Genomic DNA, 15,648 nt, shown 5'->3' on the forward strand with positions numbered 1-15,648 from the left:
TGATACTTCCCCTCAGTGGTGTGCTTTCTCTTTAGGCAGTAACTTTCCTGACACAAGCTCTTTTAGCAGGTCTTCTTACATTGCCTACTCCAGTACGACCAGCCTTGTTAGCGCTATAATACATACACATTTATAAAAATATTTCAGGCRCTATTCATCTTCTTCCTTCTTTTTCTTTAATACCCCTTCTGATTGAGCCAGACTGGATTTCCTCACTCTCTTACAATCCCCCCTTGGCCTCTTCAGTAAGGTTCCTGGCCCAGAATACAATGAATCTTTGCTGTAACCCTTTCAAGCACAATTAACCAATGCTGACCTCAGCAATTTTGCAAAGGCGATGTGTACATTTTGCTGCTCTAAACTCTTTATCAGTAACAGTATCTTTACTACTAACTCAGGTATTTAGAGGTTTGGATATTTATTCTGGAAGACTGCTTTTTGGAAAATGCTTATGTTTCTTTAGAAATCTCAAGATAAGCATATACAATTAAGAGCCTGCTTGTGAAAACATATGCCATTAGTAATGTAACACAGTTTCAGARGAGTATTGAGCAGGCCAGGAGTTTAGTAATACCTCATCATCTTGTTACTTAGGCCAGTGAATTTAATCCAATGTTGGGTCTGCAATCGCGTACTTAAGAGGAAGCCCCAAGAAACCCTGTAGGCATTTCAGCGCTGTGCTGTGCAGTGCTGGCCTAAGTTATCCGAGGAAAAAACTTCATCCTTTTTTAGAAGGATGCTTTGTACTTGGAAGCCAGGCTGGAGATGCGTGTTGTTTGGAACTCACAGCAGGTTTGCCTGTATTTCTGTCCTATAGGCACTGTGGTATATGGAGAGCCCATCACAGCCAGCCTGGGTACTGATGGATCTCATTACTGGAGTAAGAACTGGGCTAAGGCAGCAGCTTTYGTCACTTCCCCACCGCTGAGTCCTGACCCAACCACTCCTGATTTTCTCAACTCACTGCTGTCCTGGTGAGTAGAGCTCTGTTTGTTCATACAACATGTGCTTTGTCATGAGACCAGGGGGCAATAGAAATAATAGCTGTTGCTGCCCGCTAGCAAAAGACTATTTTACCTTGAGTGGTAAACCTGTGATGATAAAATACCTATCACTGTCTTTTTTAAGTGGGGACCTCCAAGTTACTGGCAGTGCCCACTGTACCTTCAACACTGCTCAGAAAGCTGTCGGAAAGGACAACTTTACCCTGATCCCTGAAGGAACCAATGGGACTGAAGAGAGGATGTCCATCATCTGGGATAAGGCTGTGGTATGTCACACGGGTCGCTGACTGATTGTATTGTGGCTGGAGCAGAAGTCCTTGCACTGTATACCRGCCTTGGGGTTGGTTTAAATTCTGTCACCATTCCAGCCATGATTCTGCAGTCTGGAAAATCCAGCCTACACAGCATTTGATAACTGCTCATCTAGTGACGTTTTTGTACCTCTGTGCCAGTARCAGAATAGCAATTGAATGGAGAGCATTGCCTGACAGGCCTGGATCTTCTCTTCCTTTGTCATGGCTAATTTCTGACYTAAAAGTGCCAGTCTACAAGGAGCAGTTGAAAATCTGTTCATRTGTGTTCTATTATCTCTTTTTTCACCCGTAAAATGCTGCTAAGGCACTGATCAAAAAGCAGTTTCCACATTCCTTCATTAAGATTTGCAAGATAGTAGGGCAGTGTGGCCAAGTGGATAGAGTAATGAAAGGTGGCTTGGGCTGTGTCCCTTGTGTACCTTCTGTGCCAGAGCTGGGTGGGTGGGTGAGCAAAACAAGTTCCTTTCCTTTCTGTGCCTTAGGCTGTAAGCAGACATTCACAGTTGGAAGACCTGCAGGAGTGTGTTGTGATCTCCCCTAAGTGCTTGTTACGGCCCCTTTGCCTGAGGTTCTTGCCCCTGCAGAGATCCCTGAGAATCTGTTTTTGATGAATGTGCTGTCAGCCCCTTGCTTTTCAGCATAGTCACCACCTGGCTAATGCAGTGACTCTCTTTGTCTTTCCCCAGGTGACCGGCAAGATGGATGAGAACCAGTTTGTTGCTGTGACCAGCACAAATGCAGCTAAAATCTTTAACCTTTACCCAAGGAAGGGCCGTATTGCAGTGGGCTCTGATGCTGATCTGGTTATCTGGGATCCTGATAGTGTCAAGACAATCTCTGCTAAGACTCATAACATAGTAAGAATAATTTCTGTTGTGTGAGCTCTGCTGCTTATCTCCTTCTCTCTTTCCTCAATGCCAGACTGCGCTGAGAAGTGTAGCTCATGACAGCTCAGGACTTTGTTTCCTCCATACCCCAGGCCCCCCCCCGGTTTTACATCCAGTACAGCTCAGTTGTGTGAASAGAAGGAAAAACCACTGAACACACAAACCTGAACGAGTACTGTGAGATTCCCCTCAGAGCAAAGGAATGCTCTGCTGAGTGTTGGACACATGGATCTAAGCTCATGGAAAGATCTGTAAATCTCTTAAAATACCAACAGGCCTTTTACCACAATATGTCATTTATGACCTGGCTCACTTGTGGTGGGAATGTGAAATGGGCCTTTTCTAGTTGTGGTCAGTGAAGCATGTCAGCTCAGGGACACCTTAGCTGGAGCTTTCATTCAGATCAATGAGGCTGGTGGGATTTACACCACATACTGCTCTGGCCCTGCAATTGTTGCAGGCCTGTAGTAGTGTTCAGGCTTTACTAGTCTTGCCTCTTGTCTCTGCTGACAGGGTTAGTTGTGCAGGTCCGGAAGTTGGTGGGTATCCATGAGGAGGGAGAGGACTAGAGAAATACTGATTTCAAGCACCATGAGCTGAATGAATCCATAGGGGCTTGTGTATGGAGTCTCATTTATACATGATTTTACTGATAATCATCTCCATGCTTGTTGGTGCAGAGAGACACAAGACAGCTTCCAAACTACCGTTTCTTTAGCGGCTTTGTGGTGGCACTGTTTGCTTGTGGCCCACAGCGGTGTCCCAGATCTTACACCTAGCTCTTACAGTGAAAAAGTTCCACCTTGTATGAAACTGCAGAATGATCCCAGTGCAAAGGACTGGTTGGAGTCTCCCTGTGACCATCTCACTGTCTCAGAGAAAGCAACCACTGTTTGCATTTGTTGACAACTTGTTTCACTGCTGGCGATGAACCTATGGAATGTTTCCTTGGAAAAAAAWCTCCTTGTTCTTTTTTTTCCATGAATGGTTTCATTCACTCTGAAGGAGCAAAATTTTCTTCCACACTTGGATCCCTGGGCACATTCACAAAGAAACTTTTTGAAAGGTTGGTTTGCTTCCCTGTGACCTAACTCTGTGACAGAATTGGTTACAGATGGCCTGGATTCATTGTGCCTGTGTTTAGGCTCCTAACAGAGGCACCTAGGCTCAAAAGTCTAGTCATCTTAATCACTTTAGAGGTGATTTCAGACTCATCATACCTCTGATCAGGAGAGGCTTGACTTGCTTGGGCTTCCATGGAGATACTGCTATTCGGTGCCAAGTTTAGTGGTTTGAATCTAGGTTTGTGGTTATAGGAGCTGAATAACTCAAAGGGCTGGAAGTAGCTTGCTGACTTGAATATTTGAAAGTCATTGCCATTTAATGACTGTTTTCTTTCGRAAATGCATTGGACTCTTTACGTTTCCTAACAAAAAATTCAAAGACCTTATCTTTTGTGGATATGCTCCAGTACAGTCATGACTGACTCTATACCATCACTGGATTTTGCTGTAGATCTTCTGGAGAAGGTTGAAGGAGAACCAGATTTACCTTGGAACAAGCATTCAGAAATGCTTTATAGGCTAAGTACTGTAGAGTCTTACATCATGTTGGAGGTCTCAGCACTCGATCAGCAATTGCTGAAGGCTGCATCTTTAAGATCAAACACGGTGCCAAGACTACGGAGGATGAAGAACCTGTGCTCTCTTTTCTGGTGGTGGTTCGGAACTTGAAGAACTGTGCAAGAAATAGCAGCGTTTTTGTAGCAGCATCAGAAGCACCCACAAACTCTCACTGGAGATCAGGTGCCTCCCATGCGCAAACTGAAAACACAGAGACAATACCTGCCACCAAATTCTTCCAGAAAGGCTTATAATAATGAAGTAGGTGGAAGGAAGAGGGTGGATGGAGTATGTTTCTGTTCTGAGTGTTCCATAGATAAACCAGAGGGCAATGTGGCTTCTTTGTATGAAGTCCAGCTCTAATCCTCTTCCYCTCTCTAATTACATCACCTGTTATACCTAGCATTGCACCTGCTGGCTTATTTTTTAATATCTCACATTGCGTATGTGCCTTGTGATAGAGAAGTTGCTAGGAGTGAAGAACATGGAGCTGTCTTTAAAGTCAAGGCATCCTCGTTTAGTCAAATACAAAACAAAAGCCCCTTTGAAACTCCGGGAGTGATTGCTGCGACACAACGAGAGGTAGTGATTATGTGGCATCAGATGATTGCTACATTTTTAAATGCTAGAGCAACATATGGACATTTTCCAAGAACTCACACTGCTGTTGCCACTGTCTGGCAAGGAAATATTAGGAGCTAGAGGGGGAGATCGTGTTGTTCTTGGAACCAGGCTAGTCCATGAGTTTCTAACCAAGCCTCCTCCTTTGCCACCACAACTTTTTTCGTCTTGGACCCTGTTTGCTCTCAGTTTAACTGCCTTTCCAGCTAATTGTAAATCTACAGTCAAGCCTACCCGTACTTACAACACACTTCAAGATCAAACTCCATCATTAGCTCAGTAAAAAAGACCTGGATTTGTCCTGGATATGGTCCCTAGACTAACAGTCCCCAAATAATATGGTTGTAGTGCATCTTGTGCCACAGTGCTTCATGGGTGGGACATTTGCCAATGGTTCTTTTAAAACTTCCCTTTTTTCAATGGTGTAATGTTTCAAATCCGATTAATGGAGGATGAGCAATCCCATTAAGGTAAAATAAGATTGTCCTGCTCCCTGACCTGTTAACCAAAATACTGGTATGAAATACAGTTTTTAATAATTATCACTATTTTTAATTTTAAACTCAGAGTAAACTTGTAATTTACAGTACATAGGAGCTAGGTGCTTAAATCCATTTGAACAGCTAGGTTTTGAGGTGTTCTCGCTTGGAATGGTATGTCCTCTTTATGAATCTTCTCTCAGTAGGAGTTCTGCATGAGTAAATCCTCAGAAAATTTGATTGATAATCAATAAAGACAAGTCTTAATATTACACCACAGTAGGTACAATTCAGACAAATGCTATTGGATTTGCTTCTATCTAGCCTCAAATCTTGGGGAATTAGCATGACTGGTGATTGCTAATTAAAACACAGCAGGCTTTGTTGGGATGAACATGTTTGTGTCACACTATCTTTTTGTTTGTCCTAGTCTGTGGAGTACAATATCTTTGAAGGCATGGAGTGCCGTGGGTCTCCTCTGGTGGTTATCAGCCAGGGGAAGATAGTGCTGGAGGATGGGAATCTCCATGTAACTGAGGGCTCTGGACGGTATATCCCCAGGAAACCGTTTCCTGATTTTGTTTACAAGCGCATCAAAGCAAGGAGCAGGGTGAGTATAGATGACAGATGCACATTTATTCTCTCACTGGAACTCCTGAGTTAGAGTGGGTGGAAAACAGATGCTATCCCCTGGCTTGCTGAACGCAAACACTGCTGTAACAGAAAATGTTCCCTGGATAAGAGCCATATTTATCTCATTCCTCATTTATTTTTACTTTTCACTTAAGTCATTACAGGGATATGCTTGGCCTGGACTTGTCTTTTTGCTGCAAATTTTATTGCTGCTCTTTAATTCTTCCCTGTCTCAGAGTCAACTCGACACAGTGTGTATCTAGGAAGAACTGTCTAGTTTGGACATGAGTCGGTCTGCAAATAACCCTGCAGGGTTCTCCTATCACAGGAATATCGAGTGAACTTAGTAACAGCATTTATATATTGAACCTTTCAGCAGCAATTCAGATTTCTAATTTATTGTTAGCGATGCATCATGCTGCTTTCCCTTCTGTCTTATGCATATGCAATCAGATGCTCTTGTCTGGTGACTAGTGAGTCACAAGCATAACCGACTGACGGTTGAAAAGTGTGAAAATTTCTATTTTTAAGAGGCTAAAATTCTTGGAAATGTGTTTTTGTAAAATTCAAAGCAGGAACTGCCTTCTGATGTACCTTCAGTTGGTAAAAACTGACACAGAAGATGATGCTGAACTCTCAATGATTTTTAGTTGCCAAGGATTTAAAAAGTTAATTTCCAAATGAAGTCATCAGATTTCTGAGAAGAAAGAAAATGTTTAGCAGTCTGAAATACTGCCCTCTGCTGGACAGACCTGGAGCTGCTTTAGTTCGGCCGATCACAGGTTGTCTACACATTCCTGGCAAATGTTTTGTTCCTCAATTGTTCATGTGAAGAAATTACAAATTATAAAAATTAYGAACTCAAATAATTTGTCGTGTCAGAGAATAGAGCCATGGTTTCCACTGTGTTCCGATCTCCCACAGAAATGTGCGTTTGACCTATAAATCCAATTGAGCAGTATCTCAGCTGGAATAATTGCATTTAACCCACTCTAAAGCTCTGGAGTTGGTGATACAAASCTAGTCTGACTCCTGTTTATGCAGMCCTAGCTCTGTTTCAGTGTTATTGTGCTTTTTGGTCATAAATATTAAGTTTCATTAGAGAGTTGTCRCGAGTCTTTAAGAACAAGTACTTTGAGATCATTGAAAGAAAGAACTTGTGATGCAGGAGAAGCAGGTGCTGTTTTATCTAGACCTCTAACCAGCTAACAGCTAGCTGGATCCAGAATAGTCCAGAACGTGTTTCATTTTAGTCATACTGCTTAAAAGATCAGCTACTAGCCACTTACGAGGATATGGAGGATATTTTATATGCCTTCAAGGCCTGATCCTAAAGATGAATCCTGAAATGTGTGGCCTTGGCTTAGCAACATCTGGTCAGCTGTCTAGGTCTGTTCTGAAGACTACTTTGACCCTGAAGTCTCCCTGCTTCTGTGTTTTGCAGCTGGCTGAGCTGCGGGGTGTGCCACGAGGTCTCTACGATGGGCCTGTCTGTGAAGTCTCAGTGACACCCAAGACCGTCACACCAGCGTCTTCGGCTAAGACATCTCCTGCCAAACAGCAGGCCCCACCTGTGAGGAACCTGCACCAGTCTGGATTTAGCTTGTCTGGTACATACTTCTATAGGGCTAAATTATTTATTACTTGCTCTATGAATTCTCTTGAAATTGGAATGAGGTGAGAAAAGCTGTTAKATGTTTTTAGCTTCAAGGTTATCCTTTTAAAAAAGAAGAGGAACAGTATAAGAGCTATCACAAAGTCGCATTTATGTTGTGCCATGGCACAAATACTGAATATCCCACTGTATCCTTGGCTTGGTCCTTGGCGAGGCAGCTGAACAAAACAGTTTCCAACAAGTTCCRTGGAGCTTTGCCTGCAGAGACCAGCTATGGTTCTCTTATGCGACAGACAAGATTTCTGATCGCACCATTTCAGTGCAATAAAATGTGGAACAACCTGGATAGGATCAGCAGCTACTGCTGCTAGAAGCATCTTTAGAAGAAAAGGACCAAGAAAGGACCAAATATGCAGAGTGTGATAGGGCCAGAACTCAAAGTGCTCAAAGTGCATGAAGAAAACCATAAAAAGGAATTAAAAGCCCACTAACATGAAATCACTTAGCCAACTCCACARTGTATAAGGTTGGGTGGCTCAGTTGCTGGATGAGATAGTTAATAAAGAATGAGTTTCAGTACGATGGAAGCCAGTAAGGGCTTTTCCTTCCTAAAGATGATGCTTTTAATGCATTCTGTTGGAGCCCAATCTAAGAGGACTTCTTGGGTTTCAGGATAGCCACGTTCTCCTGACCCCACTGGCCAAGTTCAGCCTGTGGGAGGCTGTCGTGTAACTGGCTTTGTCTCAAACTCTCCCTTGCATGGGGGACCTGACCTGACTTCTGTCTCCTCCAGGTGCACAGATCGATGACAACATCCCACGTCGCACRACTCAGCGCATCGTGGCACCACCTGGTGGACGTGCCAACATCACCAGCTTGGGCTAAGGACCGACCCCTTCTGTGCCCGCCTAGCGGACCAGGGGAGGGGACGGGGGCACCTGGAGACCCTTTACGATTCTTTTAGAGCCTGTGACAGTTACTGCGGGCAACCAGTGAGGGGGGGGCTGAAGTAAGGCGCCACTTTCAGTCCCCTCAGATTCTCTCCTCATCTTCATTGACCCCTCTCACTTCCCCCTCAGCCCCTACACATTTAAAGAAATAAACCCTGTTTTTGACACCTCTGACATGGAAAAGTAAATGTAAAGAGGATGTTTGAGAGATGTGGCCTCTGTCCCATTAAGCATCTTTCTTTTAATGAAGGAAGGATAAAGTGAATTTCCCGGGAGCTGCCTTTAAGACACACACAAAAAAAGGAATAAATAATAAATGTAAAAATTAGCTTTTTTGTTTTTCAATGTCAAGCAGAAGAGTAGTTCAAGGGTTTTAAACTGGATATTCTGTAGGGTTCTGTGTTCCAGCAAAATAGCTAGGAGACCATGGAGGGACACAAATCCTGACCTGTTTGTAACCATTCCCCTGCCACCGCTGTTGAGGTCACTGAGTAGCTGTCTGCTGCTGAGAGAGAGAAGCAGGACCCAGCACTAGGAATTGACAAAGCGCATCGCACCCCATCGCCGGGTGAGCTAGAATCATTGGGAGGTTTTTGTTTTGTTTGAGTTTTTTCATTTTTTTTTCCTTACGGATTTTGCTGCAAATTAGGTCCTTGAGGAAACTTTTTTTTTAGTGTGTGTGTGTGTGTGTGTGTGTGTGTGTGTGTTTAATATTTTTGTATCATTGTGTTTATGAAGCCTTATCTCAGAACTGGGGATTTCCCTGTTCTTCCCGGTCCTTCCCGAGCCTCGTTCAAGTTACAGACTCCCGTCACTGCCGCGGTTGCCCTGGTTCTTCAGATGTTCCTAGGTTGCATCATTCCAGCCAATGCTTCCCACTTAGCTTCAGTAGGAGCTCGCGGAGCAGGTTCATAAGCTATGATCTTCACTTCAGTATTCTAGGCCGTGAGCCAGTGCAAAAAAGGTGCTGGTTACCAGCTGAGAAGCTAGGACAGAGTCTCTTGAGAAGCTTTTAGCAATTAGTTGGTCTTTCATTCCTGGAGGTGGAAATYGATAAGCAAGGGGCCATAGGCAATGAAAACATATTGCCTGAAAAATTTCTGTAGCAGCCACATTCTCCTTTCCAGCCATCAATGAGCAGTTATTTAAAACCTTGAGAGCTTATCTTTAGCTCCTATGTAAAGGCTGGTCAGTGGCGTGCATGTGTGAGCATCTGCGACGATTCCAGTTAGAGACCAGATGCCCAGCTGTTGTAACTGGGAGGCTCAAAGCAGCTCGATGGGTCAACAGCAGCTGAGAATCTCTCTCACAGGGTGCAAATTTCTTCTACAGTTACTTGTTCCTTCAGGAATCTGCCTTTGTGCAAATAGCCGTAAGAAGCCTGTTCCCTGCCCTTCTCGGATGCTTGCTGCCTCCAATCTGAGAAAGCGGAGGCCTTGAGCGGTCCTTCAGGAGATTTAGCTGCCCCAGCTTCTGTGGCAGTCAGCAGGATCTGGGCATTTCARTCTCTTCTAGGATTGAAGGTCTTATATCCCTAGCATTGGAGGTTCATGTTTCAGGACATGGAGAATAAATCTGCACTGTTGGAGTCCACTTAAACTTAGCTGGAGGGCTCAGTGGTCCCAAGGCCTTGGACTGTCTCTTAGCACAGAGAGCTTTTTTACCCACCGTTAACACAGTGTTACCTCCACTGTCTGTATGCTCTGGCACTTACCTGCCTCTTCTTTTTTCTCTTCTATATGTAGTTTGCCATGTACATTGACCTTGTTTTTCCGTATTTGTAATTTTTTTTAATGGTGTTTACAGGTTTTTTTAAGGAAAAACTAGATACATGAAGGCTTTTAAGAAAGAAATACCAAATTCATTGTTATCAAGTGTAAGTGCTGGGATTTTCAAAGGATCTGGAAGCTAAGTAGGTACCCAAACCCACCGAACATTGGCCCCTAATTCCTTTAGGCCCCTTTGAACATAAAAGTTAAGAAAAAACATCACTATACTCATCTGTCCCTACGTTTTKGTTTAACTTTGGGTCTTTTAGTTTTGCATAAAAGAGTTTGCACTTTGTTTGTTAAGTAATCTGTAAACATAATATATATTGCAGCTATTTTCATTTTTTTTCACCTGTACTTTGAAATCAATTTGAACGAGTTGGGGAGAAAAAAAAAGAAAAATGCAAATCCGTTTCAATTCTACGAAACACTCGCGGCTCTTCAGTATTCACTTAAGTCTTCCTTTTTTTTCCTTCACTGACTCATGATGACTTTTTAGTTTTAATTTGTTCTTCAAAAGGAAAAAAAAAATCACAAAAAAAGATTTTTGCAGGCTATGTAAGCATGTTTTTTCCTGTGAGAGCTCGTCCGCTTTGTGTCTGTTTAATGAATGTCATATGTAAATGCTTAAAGAAAAAAAAAAGTCAATGACTTAATTAATTAATTAACCGCAGTGACTTGAAGCTCTAAAAATAAAAAAAAAAAGTAGGATTTAATACTAGCTGGATTTAACCCTTGGATTTGTGATTGTGAACCATGAGTGGAGGAGCTGTAAGTGCTAAAGCTGATCATGTGTGTAGACAAAAAGAAGTACTGATATTTGACCATTGTCTCAATGGCAAAAAAAAAAAAAAAAAAAGTCTTGTGTTTTATTCCTTAAGAACTCTGTGTTATATTACCATGGGAACTCCTAATAAAGACAAAATGTTGTTGTTTCACTAGGTTCGTCCGTGTCTCAAGGCAATGTGTGTTCTGTGTAACTGCATACCTTGGCTGGTCCCTTCAGCAGATAAAAATTGACTGGGCTCCAAGACCAGTGCTAATGTAGGCTGCTGATAATCATGGCTACGACTCAGATACCCGGTAGCAGAGCTGCAGGTGAGGCTCTAGCGAGAGCAAGGAACGGGCGATGGTCGGCAGCGTGATTTCCGCTGGAGAAGAGGGAGAGCAAGCCTCCTCCTCACRGCGGTTGTCTAGGGCAGTATCTGGCAAAGCAGAGACGTTTGTCTGAAAACTCCTCGTTCCGCGTTATGTGGTTAAGTAGGGATTGGTGGTGAAAGGTGAGCAAAAGAAGCTAAAATAACTGGCATAGYCTTCAGCTCTCCGATGTGTTGGACCTTCATAAGAGAGATGAGGGGAGGAGAGACAAAGTACAGCCTTAAATAGAAACCACACGCAGATAACTGAACGGAGAGCGTTCGAGCTGGCTGGACACGTTCCAGTGAAACTTTTAGTGGAAGTGGGTGGGTTTTCCTGCGGAGCAGCAACGCTGTGATTGAAATCACACCAGCTCGCTGCAAGGCCTCTGGACCAGCCAAGGCTGTTGGCCCCTTGGGCCTTCAGTTGCTGCATCTGTACATCCACAAGGAGAAGCCACATGGTGGCAGCACCCAAAGCTGAGCACCACTGGATTCTGCAATGGGCTTTGCAATGATGTTTAGCTCTTGTTCCTAGTGTGAGCAAAACAAAAGGATTAAATCCTTTGTGCAATACAATCAGCTTTAAACTTGGTGACCCATCCAATGGGAATTTTGAACAGGATTTCTATCTGTTTGAAAGGGGACAGCAGCCTTTCAATTTTTCACTGAGAATATGGGTTGTGAATGAAGTCTTCGTTAGAAAATAGCACATCTAGTGTAATAGTGTAGCAGTTCATGGAGTGCAATGGAATAACCAAGAAAGACGGAGCACCGTTTTGCCAAAGTAATAGTGAAGAACACCTATCAGCTGGCCAGCAGGTGGGTCAGCCTTTGACTGGTATTTAATGAGAAACRTGAGGCAATAGTCATCCAGTGACGGAAGACTTGGTTAGCCTGTGGATCCTGGCTCTGTCACCAAGACATGCAGTTATTTGGCTGCTGGAGGCTTAGATTAGATAGAGCGTGTACGCAATCAAATGTCAGAGCAGGACTGGTGGGTAGCTGTGCGTAAAATGTATTAGCTTGTCCCTATGATAATGTCACAGATACACTCAGTCTAAATCACTGATATTTAGTTAACACACATCTGCAGAGCTTCCATTTGTTATTCTATCGTTATTTCTTYCTCCAGCTGCTAAATTGGAAGAAAGAAACCTTTTCCCCAGAGAATCCGTTCCAGGGACAGTATGAACCTAGCCCAAGCTCGAGCAGGCCTTAGAGAGTGCAAGAACAGCAACAACAAAATAGAAAAATCTGTTGAAGCAYGTAGAAGTTTTTGAGATCAAGAAGAAGTAATAAACAACCAGATCTAAACCTAACGTGTTGAGTAACCATGCCAGTGAGAAATCTCGGAAGGATATTCAGGTCAGTGGGCAGTGCTGGTTTGCTGCTACAGAAGAGCATAGAAATAGCCGTATGTTGTCAACCCAGTAATCCAGCTAATCCTTTATGCAGGCACCATTGAGTTCGAGCTCATGGCTTATTAGGTATGTGCTGATTTGGTTTTCTGCAGGCCTCCCATTGACTGGTCTGTGACTGCACATATAAGACCCAGTATAGATCTAATTTGATCTAATTAACTTATTTTGAATTCCTAAGGTTTTTATGATTTTTTTTTTTAATAATTAAAGCATTTAATACTTTCAACTGCTTGCTCTACACTGATACAGGCTATAGCTTCAGAACTTTTTTTCCCTTTAACACAAAAGGTGAAGGCTTAGCTCACACCATTAGATGGCAGCAAGACACACAAAATCAAAGWTACCAGCTCTCTTGGGCCGTGTGCTAAGAATAATGTAGGATGGAATAAATGTAGAACATGCAGAGGATCAATCTAGATGCAGGAAAAAAAAAACATTTTTAAGGAGGTTTTGACTTTTCTTCTCAAAAGCATAATGTCCAAAAGCAAGATAGATTTGAAGAAATGGCAGAGCTTTCTTGCTTCTGGAATGGTTCTATTTCTGGCTTTGCCTTCCTAGGTGACTAGCAGGTTTTTTCTTTTTTTGCTTTGCAGAGCAGTTCTCCATGTAAGAAGCTACTGGTGGAAGGGGAATAAGAGTGAAAGCATGAACAACCGCTCAGTTTATTATATGATTTGTCCCACTCGTTTCTCCTTGAGAAAATAGTAAAAAATAAAAGTACAAAAAAGAACCAACTGACTCTTCCTCTCAAACCCCTCTAACAAAATATGCAGAATTTTGCTCTGTGCTATTTTAATCAATAGCAGAAATAGTTTCCCTGAAAAAAAAAAAAAAACCCAGAAAACAGTATCTGTCTTGAAAACAATCAAATTGACCTGTTTCACCATCTCTTTCCAAGAGCTAGCTTCTGGCTAAAAGCTTCAAGAGAATCATTTCCCTCTTTGCTTTTGCTCCTCCTATTCCCCTTTCTCCTTGTAAAACTGCAAACTTTGGCAAATGACTGCTCTACAATTAGACAAGGTTGTCCATTTTTGCTCCCAGATAACACAAGCCATAGAAGCTACCCTCCGCTCACTCTAGTGAGCTGTGACTGCCTGCCTTGGTGCTCTAACTGTGGATTTACCATTAGGGACTTGAACGTGTTATTCTTTTAACCCTTTCTTCTACTTCGATGCCACCACGTCCTGCTGCAGAAACACAGCACGTCCTGCTCACCCCGCTGAGTGAGGCGAGCAATAGATCTGCAGCCAAAGTCACTGTGAGCATTTGCAAGTGTAGCCAGCTAGTGCTGATGAAAGCTGCAGCACCTTCTCCTTGCTGACCCCTTGCTAGTGATCACACTGAGTTACAGTCATGCGAGCCAGAATTGATGAAATTACAGTACTAGCCATCATCTAGAACTGGAAAGATCTGACTCCTGTGAGCCTACGTTTTTCAGATTCAGGCTCTAGATATGGGTGCCTGTTGCTGGTACATGCAAGCGCATAGAAAAACCACAGACTCTTTTGCAGTAGTCCTTTTTTTTAAGTTGCAGCATCACGTTATCATACACTTGCAAATATGTTGTGCCTGCTGCAACCTGGTTACAGTTAGGGCCAATGTTTGCTACCTCTAGGTGTATTATAAACAGTAATCATTGGTTAAAAATTTTTTAAATTGCTCATTTTTCCCATTTAAGATATGAGTGGAAGAGTTATAACACTTATCCAAAAGTGCTTGAATTGTTAGGATTATAATGTAGAGGTGACAAAAACTTCGTGCTTTGGCCAGTATTTGAGAGCATTTGTATTTAATGCCTTTCACTCAAAGCATTCTTAAGTTATAAAGTAGTGCAAATGCAAGAATAAATAGAGTAAATCACAACTCACTGTTAACTAGACAGTTTTGTCAGCAGTGTATTCTACTTTCTGAAGGGATGTGAAATGACTGTTTAAATTGCTTTCATCTTCTGATGGGAATTTAAAAAAACCTCTAACAACTAGCAAATTTCAGTTCCAAAACATGATGACTACTATCATTTTTTTGTTTTGTTTCATTCAAAATTCAGAAAAATGAGTGTTTAGAAACTTCTTTATTTAAGCTCACGTACTTAGACTCCACTGTCATTTCTGCTTCTGCACCAGCTTCATCTCGTCCTCCCCCAGTCTCCCTAAAATACCCAGGAGCAACCAGAATAAACTTCACCAACACAACCTGTTGTTCACTAGCCGCTAGGTGCTACAGTAATGAGGTGCGATTATTACTACTATCAAATAATATATAGAACTGCAGCAGCTGCTAGCCCAGCAAATTTCAAGCTTTTCAGAAAATGAATAACTAAATGGCTACCTAAATGCTATCTGCTATCATGTTCCGAGTCCAAACACACAGCAAAAAGAAAGAAAGAAAGACAGAAAGAAAAAAGCCCTACCTAAAGATAACATTAAAACATTAAAACCACTGAATGTKTTTTTCCCTCCAAGGCAGAGCATGGCATTTTTCCACAGGAGGGCACCAAATATACATGTTTAAACTACATTTCTCCTAATTTCTTGAGCCTATTCCCCCCCTTTATTCACATTACTTCCTCCACAAACAGATATGGACCTACTTAAATATAAAGGACGTAGGATTTGGCATTGATATTACGTATTACACTTTTCAGCACCAAAAAATTCTGCCATCTTTTTTTTTTGTCCTGGATTAGATAGCTGCATTTCAAGTTCTGGTTCATACACAGCTGAAATAACGTGAGCTTTCTATTAGAAATCAGTTTAAGTGTGACAGAGAATCACCTGTGTCTCAGTGCATATTCAAATTCACACAGAAAATTCTACAGCAAATGTGTAATATTTTTATTAGCTTCTTCCAGAGAGCCCTGTCAGATTCACCCCATAGGCTTTTCCTACACCTTCTACCAAGGTTTTTATCACAAGATAGTCAAAATATGATTAAAATGACTGCATTTCTCTAACTTAACAGTATCAACTAAGCAGAAAAACACCCTGTTATTTAGGCATCTACTTGTAGCTTTTTCGTCCTACGGAACAAAGAAAAGCATGGCATGGGAGAGGTGGCAACATCTGGAGGTGGCTGTCACCTTGGTGGAGTGTTGCCTTTTTGGGACAGGAAGGGGAAACCAGTTGTCAAGTCAAATAGAAATTAAGGATTGGATCGAGGCTAGATGACATTCGAATGTCGCAGCTCATCAGCGT

At 42.4% G+C, this 15,648-nt stretch overlaps 1 protein-coding gene across 2 annotated transcripts in view; it reads left to right on the forward strand.

Annotated features, from left to right (window-relative positions):
* DPYSL2 (dihydropyrimidinase like 2) overlaps positions 1-10,832 on the forward strand; it is a 55,746-nt gene extending 44,914 nt beyond the window's left edge. For both annotated transcript variants that reach the window (XM_085301038.1, XM_085301039.1), the window contains exons 9-14: positions 818-974; positions 1,129-1,270; positions 2,005-2,175; positions 5,358-5,537; positions 7,005-7,170; positions 7,969-10,832. In XM_085301038.1, the coding sequence (XP_085157164.1) occupies positions 818-974; positions 1,129-1,270; positions 2,005-2,175; positions 5,358-5,537; positions 7,005-7,170; positions 7,969-8,060 (908 nt within the window). In that variant the 3' untranslated portion in view covers positions 8,061-10,832. The remainder of the gene's footprint in view (positions 1-817; positions 975-1,128; positions 1,271-2,004; positions 2,176-5,357; positions 5,538-7,004; positions 7,171-7,968) is intronic.
* The last annotated feature ends 4,816 nt before the right edge of the window (positions 10,833-15,648 follow it).

The sequence above is a fragment of the Rhea americana genome, unplaced genomic scaffold (genome assembly GCF_003343005.1).
Source record: "Rhea americana isolate MKP2758 unplaced genomic scaffold, rheAme1 scaffold_171, whole genome shotgun sequence".
NCBI lineage: Eukaryota > Metazoa > Chordata > Aves > Rheiformes > Rheidae > Rhea > Rhea americana.